The sequence below is a fragment of the Triturus cristatus genome, chromosome 5_2, assembly GCF_964204655.1.
Source record: "Triturus cristatus chromosome 5_2, aTriCri1.1, whole genome shotgun sequence".
In the NCBI taxonomy this organism is placed as follows: Eukaryota; Metazoa; Chordata; class Amphibia; order Caudata; family Salamandridae; genus Triturus; species Triturus cristatus.
Genome location: NC_140588.1, coordinates 336,129,241 through 336,141,934, shown reverse-complemented (window position 1 = coordinate 336,141,934; position 12,694 = coordinate 336,129,241). Strand labels below are relative to the sequence as shown.

The following is a 12,694-nucleotide window of genomic DNA, read 5'->3' as shown; positions in this document are numbered from 1 at the left end:
AGGTTGAACTTTGGCAGCATAGTTATCTATAAATCTACAGTAAAACTCTGTAAGACCTAAAAATGACAAGCTTTGGCATGATTTTGTTTAGGCTTGATTCCATTCTTAGAGATACTGGGCCTTATGTAGGTGGGGTGGCATTTACCACTTCATAAATACCGAATCATACCGATTCGGTATTTATGAAGTGGTAAATGCTATGTAGGTAATTGGTCGGTAAATATTACCGATTCGGAAAAATTCGGTAATTACCGAATCGGTATTTACCGATTCGGTAATGAGGCATACCTTCCCATTGATGGGAAGGTATGCCTCATTACCGAATCGGTAAATACCGATTCGGTAATGGGGGAGCACATGCAAGGGTGGCAGGGTGTCACATTGACACCCTGTTGCACCCCTGATTCGGCCATGTGTGCACATGTGGCACACATACATGCCCTGAGGGCATGTGTGTCTGCCACATTGCACACATCTACGGGCAAAATATTGCATTTACAGACATATTCGTCATTTACCACCAACTATTAGTTGGTGGTAAATAACGAATCCCCACACACACCACACAGTCCCCCTACATCTCATTTCTGTATTCGGAATTTACCGAATCGGTAAAATTACCGAATCGGTAATTTTACTGAATCGGTAATTTTACCGAATCGGTAATTTTACCGATTCGGTAAATTCCGAATACAGAAATTCTCCCCCTACATCTCAAAAGCCAAAATACCGGTCGGTAACGGTATAATTACCGAAAATCGGCCGTTACCGACCGGTATTTGGCTACCTACATGAGGCCCAGTGTGTCATAAATATTCCACCTCATCACAATTCAACTTACACTTAGATTTCTTCAGAGTCAAACCTTTTTGTTGCAACCTTTGAAGTACATCCCTTTAATTAGTACGATGTTCTTCTTCATTTCTTCCATAAACCAAAATGTTTGTCTTGAAACGCAATTGGCCCTTGAGCCCCTTCCAATGTGTCCTTCATCACTCTCTGGAAAATAGGTGCAGCACTAGCCAACCCGAACGGCATCCTGCAGAACTGAAACATCCCATCATCGTCGCCAAAAATGTGTTGTAAAGAGGACAACACCTGCGTAGATGCATAGGTAAGGTTTATTGCTCATATAATAAAAGGAGCAGCCATCGGCGTAAAATGCCTCAGGGTAATCCTTGCTCCACCAACTGTCACCAAATCGAATCCCCCATCCGAGCCCTCAAATTCCACCCTCAGCATTCCATCATCATGCCAGACCACCCAGGGCTCAGATCATAGTATAAAATACAACACGCAATATTTTATTTCCTGGTAAAAACGATAGTCATGTATTAAAGTGATTAACTCAGTTCAATTATTTTATTTTTATTATTTTTTATTACATTTTCCCCAGATGTTTCAGATGCTTCCACAGGTACTGTTGAGCACTCATTATCTAAAAGGATCAGCCGCAGCTCTCATTCTTGTCTCTTTCTAGAAACCTTTAACTGGCATAATCTCTCTCCAAATGACTCATTACCTCTTCGTCCCTCTAGCTTATCTCCATTACATAATGAGGCCCCTGTGCCTTATTGTGTAATGGAGATAAGAGAGAGCAGGACACGGAGTAATGCAATTACCGGTAAGTAATAGAAGCATTTAACCATGTCCAATCCTTTACTTCCACCTGCTAAAGCAAACATAGTCAAGAACCATTTACAAATCCTATTGATTCCATAAGAATAGACTTACACTGTGCTTACCTTCATTAACCTTTCCCTTCACAACGTTTCCACTGGACATATTGTTTGCTTCAATTGGCCTGAACTTTAAAATTTGTCTCAATGAGCTTGAGGAGGTATATTAGCTGGTTTCAGTTTTGCTTCCATTGTAACTCAACTTTGCTTTGTTCTTTAACCTCTGAAACTTCTTTTTCTCCACAATTGTGTACACCAATCCTAAATTTGCCAACATCTGACCTTTAGATTCTCGAGTATCTGCCTCTCACAATGATGGACTCTTTGACCAGCTATTTCCATCCCATCCACAGAACACTAAACCTTCTAATCTTCCAGTCCATCTTCCACTTCCTCCTAGGCACAACTCACATTCCCATTTTCCTGTTTCTGTAAGATGGCCTTTGGGTTACACACGTTGTATGGCTTGCCCTACGCTTGATAACACTTTTGACAACAAGTTTGGTATAATGGCCCAATAACCCACAGCAGCCCTTCTTCTGTGCCAGTGGCAGCCTACTAGTACAGCTTCATACCTGCCAACTCACACTGTGCCACCGTGTGGCACAGAATATCGGCTCCCATCACATGGTCTCACGGTGAGGAGCCGATATCACATGGTGGCATAAATGAGCTCAAAGCCATTGTAAATACTGATTTTTCAGCTCTTTTCCGAGGCTTTGAACTGTCGACGTCCATTAAGCAGTGTGAAAACACCCCAGGACATCGGCACCACCTTATAAACCTTTTTATTGGGGGGTGAAGGGGGCTTAAGGGCGAGGTGGGGTTCAAAAGTGCTTCGTAGGTACTTCTATGCATGAGGCTCCACCCCCTTCAAGGCCTGAGCCCCTCCTCGCACGGTGAGATAACTCTTCAAGTTGGCAGGTATGCAGCTCCCATACAGTAACAGCTGCCAAACACTATTACAGTATTAAAGCTACAGTTGCCCCCAAGCAAACAGAGAAGCAGGCACTCCCAAGATTTATGGCTCAATAGTTTATTGTTAGTTGTGACGTGTTTTGGCATTAGCCTTCAACAGATATGTTTGTGTCCAATTTACCTCACAATAGAAATAGGAACAAAATGGAGTACATAAGGGCTACAGCTGCACTATATGTTAGAGCTTGAAAGGCTCCACCATCTTAGAACAATATATCATTGCTGATTTTAGTTGCAATCTTACTTTTAAATAACAATCAATTTATAAAAAATTCATGAACTTAGTGTGAATCAAACTATGAAGGCATTAATTTAGGGGCAATCTTCTGGTTGTACTATTTGCTTTTATTTATTATTTTAATGAATATTATTGAACATGACATTTGTTGTAATTTGCTTGTTTCTTAAAAGTAAGGTTGCAACTAAAATCGACAATGATGTATTGTCCTAAGATGGTGGAGCTTTTAAAGCTCTGACATACAGTTGAGTTATAGTCCTTTTTTTAATGTTCACCGTTTTGTCACTGTTTGTATTGTGAGGTAATTAGGCACAAACATGTCTGTTGAAGGCAAGGCCGAAACGCGTCACATCTAAAAATAAACTATTGAGCCACGAATACTGGATTGCCTGCTTAAATAAATGTGTGTTTTGGTAACTGTGTAGCTGTAGTTAGGTCAGAATTTTCCAGGAGGAGCATTTTTTGTTTTTAAACTTTGGTGCCATTTGACAAATCCTTTTGAACTTTACAACAACTAAGTTCATCTACCTTGGCTTCCTCATGGAAAGTTTTGCACCGATCCATCAAGCATCAAACAGGGGCTAAATGTGCAATTTCCCACTTCACTCTCTGATACAGAAAAATCAGCAGAACGGGATTGCACCAAATCTTGCAAAAAGTTGGAACTTTACTCAGAAAGCGTGCTTTTGATTTTGATGTAATCCTTTCAGCCATTTTCGAGAAATTAGCATTTAAAGAGGGGCTAGGGTTCAGCATAAGGACGTTAACCCTGATAGAATAAGTTATGTATATCTAAATGGCTGGTACTACAGGAGTCCCTCAGGACTCCCGATGTACCAAAAATAAAATAAAATAGGGCAGTTTGATTGACTGAGGGAGCTTTTTCACCTGCTTTTCATTTATATACAGTACAGCAAACAATATTCACAAGGAACTCATTTGAAAATTATTTAAATATTTCATACAACAATAATAGTTGTTCATGAGTTAATCTCACATACGTAATTCAAGAATAATTGAAAATAGAAAATATGAGTAAATTAATACTAATCATAATACACCCTCATAAAAATAATTTCTAGAAAAATGTTTTAAAGCCTCAGCCGAGGACTTTGTTTAATGTACACTTTTTAAATCACATATAAAAAACATTTCTTATATACATACTTTTCTTTCTTACATAAACAGTGCAAAATGTGCCCCAGTGAAAACACCATAACCTTTGTACTGTGACCAAACAGAAAAAACAAACGATATCAGAGGTTATTGGAAAAATTATAAGGACAGTTTATATACAATATACAGTGATTCAGTCAGGGCTGTCTCTTATTTATGTTGTCGACGGCGTTTCGACCCACTTTTAAATACCGGGTCTCATCAGGACTGTATTTCTGGGGACGGAATTAAACATACAGTCGTCCACATAGGATCCAGTATGTAAACACATATGGCGGATGAGGAATTTTATCCAAACTTGGGATTTTTTCTTTTTTTTTTCTTTTTTTTCCAGGAATGGGGATCACGTCGTGCAATTAATGAATTGGGGAAGTCATAGGATAATTGAATTTCCTAGAGTACTTGTAGACTCCTATTTCGACACTACTAGCCTCCTGTGGTGAAAAAAACGGGCTTCTTCTTTCAACAATAACTACGCCGAAAAACGATGTATTCAGCGTTCACACTTTCGTTGTCGGTACTTTGGTACGTATTTAATCCGTGCTATAGCTATGGCGGTGTCATTCTCGTAGCGAGAATGACACCGCCATAGCTATAGCACGGATTAAATACGTACCAAAGTACCGACAACGAAAGGGTGAACGCTGAATACATCGTTTTTCGGCGTAGTTATTGTTGAAAGAAGAAGCCCGTTTTTTCACCACAGGAGGCTAGTAGTGTCGAAATAGGAGTCTACAAGTACTCTAGGAAATTCAATTATCCTATGACTTCCCCAATTCATTAATTGCACGACGTGATCCCCATTCTTGGAAAAGAAAAAATCCCAAGTTTGGATATAAAATTCCTCATCCGCCATATGTGTTTACATACTGGATCCTATGTGGACGACTGTATGTTTAATTCCGTCCCCAGAAATACAGTCCTGATGAGACCCGGTATTTAAAAGTGGGTCGAAACGCCGTCGACAACATAAATAAGAGACAGCCCTGACTGAATCACTGTATATTGTATATAAACTGTCCTTATAATTTTTCCAATAACCTCTGATATCGTTTGTTTTTTCTGTTTGGTCACAGTACAAAGGTTATGGTGTTTTCACTGGGGCACATTTTGCACTGTTTATGTAAGAAAGAAAAGTATGTATATAAGAAATGTTTTTTATATGTGATTTAAAAAGTGTACATTAAACAAAGTCCTCGGCTGAGGCTTTAAAACATTTTTCTAGAAATTATTTTTATGAGGGTGTATTATGATTAGTATTAATTTACTCATATTTTCTATTTTCAATTATTCTTGAATTACGTATGTGAGATTAACTCATGAACAACTATTATTGTTGTATGAAATATTTAAATAATTTTCAAATGAGTTCCTTGTGAATATTGTTTGCAGTACTCTGTACTTACCCGGTTCACAAGGACATAAGGGTTGCTTTTGTGTTTTGAAACTTTCATTTATATACTGCAGTACTGGTGCTGGTACCACGGTACTGAATGATCTGATGCCTGCCTCAACATTGAAGAAAAAGTTGCAGCCAACATTGCAGGACTCGAGTACCCATTCCCTGAGCCTAAAATAAACAAATCAAAGGCCACATAAGGGGGCAGGGTCGGCACACTGTGGTGCCAAAAATAAAAAAACTATTACATGGGTCTGGTCAAAGCCCAGGCCCTGAGTCCAACTCCCATTGTGCAGGTTTGAGTCCATGCTCTGTGGAGTTTGGCCAGCCTTGGTGAGTTGGGTACAGGGCCAACCCACCGCTGCACATTGCTAAAGGCTTTGCGCAGTGGGACTTCGGCACCCACTGTGGCTAGATCATGCAGCCAACCCCCTGCTGAGCATGGCCAAAGAGCTTGCGCAGCGGGGTTGGCTGGCCTACAGCGGGTTGGGCACAGGGCTTTTTTATTTTTGGGGGATTTTGACTTTGGGAGAATCTGACAGGAGTGGGTTGGGGGTTTTCAGACCATGTATAGTCCCTATATATTGGGGCCAGGGTCTGCACTCACCTGTATACACTATTAAATGTACAACTACTACCAATGTTTGTGCTTATGGAGAGTAAGATCTTCAACAATGCATCATTGGATTCCCTTGGAAAGTCTTGTAAGAGAAAGATTTAAAAGAGTAAACTTAGCACACACATTAAATAAGTCAACAGAAGTAAATGGGCATATGAGGAACACTCAACTCACCTGTCATCCCAGTTTGAATTAGTGGATTGCTAGCTGTGGAGAGAGGGGCCACTTGTCCGACCTCAAATACTTTACACATATCATTGTGGAGGAGTTCCACGCATGAAGAGAACTCAACCCATAGTCTTTCCAGCTCTTTTCGATCCTCCTCGGCTAGTTCTTTGTTCTTGAGAGCTGCTGTCAGTTTGTTTCTGTTGCTGACAGCTACCTCTTGGGCCTTCTCCCGAGTTCGCCGTAGTTCATCTCGTAGTTTGCAGCTGTCTGAGGATCCTCCCACAGATGCCGCAAGGTGTCGGTAGCAAGCAACCACCTTTCCACATTGCACAGAGAGCACCATAGAAACCAAAGACAAACACAAAAAACAAATTCTTAGACACAATAGGCAGCCACAAGTGCAGTAAACTTGCAGACAACAGGGTCATGATTTGAATGGTGCAGCAGGTGCAGTAGCACCAGCCCGAAAGTTGTCAGAACTCTAAATACATAATATTGCTATATTTGACTACTAAACAGGTTGTCACAATTGCAATTACCTTACAATTAAAAGGGACTTCATTTGAATGGTGAAGCAGGCACAGTGGCACTGGGGCCAAAAGCTCTAGAGACCCCACTAAACCCAGATTATTGCTAAATTTTACTTCTAAACAAGATAGTCAGAAGTGCATTTATCTAGCAGGCAATAGGGTCAAGATTTGAATGGTGCAGCAGGTGCAGTAGCACCAGAACCAAAAGCTCTAGGTACCACACTAAACACCTAATATTGCTATATTTTACTACTAAACAGGCAGTCACCAGTGCAGTTACCTTATAGACAACAGGGTCATGATCTGAATGGTGCACCAGATGCATTGTCATAACCTCCTCCAAACATCTAATATTGCTATATTTTACTACTATACAGGCAGACACAATTGCAGTTATCTTGCAGTTAAAAGGGGCTTGAATTGAATGCTGCAGTAGGTGCAATGGCACTGGGGACAAAAGCTCTAGGGACCCCACTAAACGAAGACTATTGCTAAACTTTACAACTAATCACGCAGTCACAAGTGCAGTTATCCAGCAAGCACTAAGGCCATTATTTCAATGGTGCTGCAGGTGCAGTGGCACAGGAGGCAAAAGTTGTCAGAACTCCTCTAAACACCAAGTATTGCTATGTTTAACTATTAAATAAGCAGTCACCAGTGTAGTTACCTTGCAGGCACTACAGACCTGATTTCAATGGTGCAGCAGGCGCAGAGACACTAGGGCCCAAAGCTCTAGGAACCCCTTTAAACACCAGCAATTGCAGTATTTAACAACTAAACATGCAGTCACAAGTGCAGTTATGTTACAGGCGATAGGAACATAATTTAAATGGTGCAGCAGGTGCAGTGGCACAGGACCAAAAGTTGTCATAACTCTTCTAAACATCAAATATTGCTTTATTTTTACTACTGAACAGGCAGTCACAAATGCAGTTATCTTGCAGGCACCAGAGGCATGATTTGAATGGCGCAACAGGTGCAGTGGCACCGGGCCCAACAGTTGTCAGAACTCCTCTAAACACATAATATTGCTATTACATCAATTAATTATATTATTTCCATCTTTCATTTCGTTTTTCAAAAGCTTGCTATTACTTACACGCACTATACCACTAGTAACAGCACAATATCTTGCCTTTTTGTACATAAACAAGTCATACAACTTTAACAGACTTTATGTAACTTATATTGTACAACTACTCAGCAAGCTACAACTTACAACAAAAAACAGCGTATTATTAATCACATAGGTGAAACCGAATGCATGTACCAATGCTTGTTTTTCTTTGAAGTTGTTAAACCTTGGAGAAAACCTGTAGCACTTTGTTACCACTTCCTATTTGAGATTGATGCTGCTAAAGCAAACAAGCATTTGCAATGCAATAGGTCTCGCATTTATGCAAGTTTAAGCTATTGGCATTGTAAATGACAATGCGTTTTATTTATGTTTTAAAAACCAAAACATGAATAAAAGGGGCATTGTCATTTACAATGCCAATAGCTCAAACTAACGTAAATGCGAGACCTATTGTATTGCAAATGCAAGGCATCACAGACAACGGGAGGGCAGGCGGGGGGAGGGAGAAGGCACGGACAACCGGGGGTTGGGGGGACGAAGAAGGTACCAGTGCACGTCGTGCCTGCAGTAAGAGAAACTGAATAAAGAAAATAGTGCTCGCAGTCTAAATAACAGGTACGGTGTAACAACCGAAGGAAAGGGGTCAGTTGCCATGAGAAGTGACAAATGAAGAAGAGGCGGTAAAAAGGAGGGACTAACAAGCCTTTATTCGAATCAGAAGCCAGCATTTAGGATAGACACTGACACAACCCAATGGCAAATATGGGCAGAGAGTGGGCGGGGCTTCAATTCGCTACTCCACCATAACAAGTCTTGCAGAGCAGCGCATGTACGCTAGCTCTAGGCTCGGCCTAAAAAATGCATGTTGAAAGTTAAAAAGCGATAACTGGATAAATATTTCAGGTACTATTCGGCAAAAAGGTACTGCATCTGCTTTCATAGAAGTACTCATACGAATGGATGCAAAATGTACTGCTTTTTGCAATTTTCAAACATTGCCAGTAGCCAGTAGGGCTATGTAGAGTACAATTGCATTGGGAAAAGGCACCCCATGGATTATGGGGGTGTTACGATTCTCCTCGCATTTTGGACGGGGATTTACTCGCTGACCGTTTCCAGGGAGGGAAAGGGCCAGAGAGAAGTTTGTGAATGCTCAGAAACCCACAAGCTTGAACACCTCTAAAAACTGCCAAACAATTCTTTGTTCTATCAACTCCCCACCGCTTCTCGATGTTTACTAATGCGTAACGGTATGAAGTCGGCATCCAATTACAGTAAATTAATTTTGGTTTGCTAGGCACCCTTTTGTGGAACACTGACAGCTATAAATCCAGCCTTTTCCATCCGTAAAAATGTTTATGGCCGAACATAGCTTTCTGAATTTTACCCAGCAAACATTAGTTATATGGCCCAAAAATTGTGTTTCGATAAATCTTGAAGATGCTGCAGATAAAAAGCGACATTCTGGTTTTCGCAATTACTTTCAATATGAATTCTTCAATTGAAATATCTTAGGTACTAAAGGAAACATGTTGTTGTACTCCATTTCTAAAAGCACATGCACAGGACTGTACTTGGAATTGAAGACTCAAATGAAACCTATGGATACAGCCACAATGTGTATATGCAGCAGAGATGTGCCTGCAGCCTTTAGAGTCAGCTGTAGCGCCTGAAAACCCGAACTCTAGTCCAGTTTTGACAACGCTACAAATTTGTGTTCTGTGGGCTAATCAATTTGTCTTCCTAAGCCTCATCTCCCACATCTGCAAAAGTGATCAGTGAAGATCTCTCCTCCAGCATTAAGGGCCATATGTAGGTAGCCTCACATTTACCGATTCATAAATACCGAATTTTACCGATTCGGTATTTATGAATCGGTAAATGTGATGTAGGTAATGATTCGGTAATGTTTACCGAATCGGTAAAATTCGGAAATTATGAATCGGTATTTACCCATTCGGTAATGAGGCATACCTTCCCATTGATTCCTATGGGCCTGGAGGCCCATAGGAATCAATGGGAAGGTATGCCTCATTACCGATTCGGTAAATACCGATTCGGTAATGGGGGGAGCATATACAAGGGTGGCAGGGTGTCACATTGACACCCTGTTGCACCCCTGAATCTTGCATGTGTGCACATGTGGCGCACATACATGCCCTAAGTCTGCCACATGGCACTCTTAAATCAGCAAAATATTGCTTTTTGCAAGGTATTCGTTATTTATCACCAACCTGTATTTGGTGGTAAATAACGAATTCTTAATACTGATTTGCACTCTTTAGAGTGCTCCCTACATTGCATTTCTGGATTCGGTATTTACCGAATCGGTATTTTACCGATTTCTTAATTTCCGATTCGGTAAATACCAAATCCAGAAATGAGCCCCCTACATAGCAAATGCCTAAATACCGGTCGGTAACAGGATATTTACCGAATTTCGGCCGTTACCGACCGGTATTTGGCTTCCTACATGAGGCCCTAAGTGTTCTATAAATAAGTATTGGCAAAGCCCGGTCACGTTTTGAGTCCTCCTTAAAACATTAAAAACGACTGCTGTGCTAAACAAAAAAATAAAGAAATGGCTACTTTCTCTACAGTATGCATCTATGTGATAAATAATTTAATGTTCAGAGACTTTTGAGATGTGAAATTGTCTCTGATGCATTGCAAACAGTGTAAGCACTTCTTAGGAGTTAGAATGATACACCAAACAGCCAACAGTATGAGGCGAAAGAGGACAACTCTTCTGGATTGAGCCAAAGTCGACTCTATCTATATTTTAAAGAATTGGCAACAATAAGTCGCCGTTCAGCTGAGCTGAAAAGCCAGACCTAAATACTGATATTAACCTTTAAATAGGCAGTCTGGAGTACTGATCTACCTTCTGTGGATAAAACGTTTGTAAGTCATTCAGCAGCATTGGCATTCAACAGCAAGATGGTTTGAGAAAGAAGAATTAAGAGTCATTTAAGCAACAAAAGGGCGTTTTTCAACATAGTAACAAATGAAATTTATTTCCCACATAGATTGTGGTAAATTTGTGCAACTATTCTCAAGCAGGAGTTGTAGTGCAGTCCTAATAGTACCCTGTCATGCAGGACCTACGCTGTTTACGGATAACATATACTGTGGTTCTGGTGGCAGACTGACTCCGTACACCCCGCCGCATATGTTAGCCTATGGTTTGCATTAGCTAGCTCGCAGTGCCACTAGAATCTCCTGTTATCAGACAGATTCGTTTTTGGCAACCTTAGAACACAATAACCTCAAACAATATACTACTTTTCACCCAGTCACTTGTGCATGCTTGTTTTTGTTCTCAGAAAGATACAGAGAAGAATCATTCGAGCGTTTTTACAGTAAGAATTTATTGTACCATAGTTCTTCTTATGTAAAATAAGTGCGCTGTTACAACTGTAACACAGTAGCAGAGATATAGAACCAGCAGTACAGTGAATAAAAAGGAATAGTATTGTTCTACCATTTTGCAATAGTCATGAACACATACATGAAATATGAAATGCATTTATAAAATAAATTGCGTACTTCTAAGATGCCTGACTAGATGTACCTAAGTGTACCTAGCATGTGAGTAGGTGCTACAGAGCCTAAGCCTAAGAGCCTAAGAGCCAAGAATCCCACTAGGCTTTAGTCGGAACCCCATACCTGAATAGTGAGATTGTGGGACTTCGTCCTGGACTTGAGCTGGACACCCCGCAAGGGATGGTCAGACCAGTGTCAGCTGGAGCGATGGCATGCTGGAGCTGCAGCGTCTCTGGTCTTGTGTCGGTCTTGAAGTCTCGGTTCTCTCCTGCTTTGTGATAGCCAGAGGTGCTATATTTATACAGTCTCTGTACGTGTGTTACCCATTGTTCAGTATGAGGATAACGTTGGGGATTAAACCTTGTGCGTCGATGGGAGAGGTGAAGTATACCTCCTGGAGAGTGTACTCATCAATTATTCATATGTGCTAATGATGACTTCTTAGCAATATTGATTGGGAAAAACCCACAATTGGCATGGAACTAGGTGAAAGGTTTAGTCCATAAAAGGCTGCACCCTTATAAGGCGTGATGTCCATATAAGGCATTCTGTCCTTATTTGGAGTTATGTCCATATAAGGCTCGTTCATTTGAAATAACGGGAGCTGATGTAGGGCAGTGTACGATGTTCCCTGGACCTATATTAGGGTACCGATATGAAATATAACACCAACTCCACCTTATACTTAACAATAATAATACACATTTTTGAAATACACATTGATAACAGTGTCAGTGCATAAAATTATCAAGTAGTCATTTAAAATGTTTCTAAAAACGTTAAAAATGTACTTAAAAACAGTTTAAAAAACAAGGAAAAATGTTTTTTGGTAATGTTTGACATTGTTGTAAAGTTCCGCAAATCACAGTTCTAAACAAGTTCGATCACACAAGTTGAACTACTGTAAGCGTACTCAAACGGCCATGCTTTGAATATGAAAGTGTCTATTTAAAAAAGAATAATTTTGAAAACGAAGGGGGAGGAAAAAGTTCCAAATTCGTTCCCAGCACACAGTGAGCCAGATTTAGATTAAATGTCCTGGCTGGAAGACATAACATTATTGCTGCCTGCTACAGCAGGGGACAAACATTGCAATACCTCGCATAGCACGTCAAGTGTGCATAGATGTAACTCCTCGTTGCCAACAGCTGGTGTGTAGGTTTCCGGTACCGGATTCGAAACCTCAGTGTCAATGCTGGAGCTGAAATTTTATTCAGTCGTGAAAGGCACCTGCGGTTCCTCAAGGAAGGCATGCGTCAAGATGGGAATACGCTGGGGACAGA

General features: G+C 40.6%; 1 protein-coding gene across 1 annotated transcript in view; it reads right to left on the bottom strand.

The window, feature by feature from the left end:
- LOC146822948 (regulator of G protein signaling 9-binding protein B-like) overlaps positions 1-12,694 on the bottom strand; it is a 165,987-nt gene that overhangs the window by 53,309 nt on the left and 99,984 nt on the right. Inside the window, exon 2 of the mRNA XM_085606602.1 lies at positions 6,264-6,573. Coding sequence (XP_085462728.1) covers positions 6,264-6,573 — 310 coding nt within the window. The remainder of the gene's footprint in view (positions 1-6,263; positions 6,574-12,694) is intronic.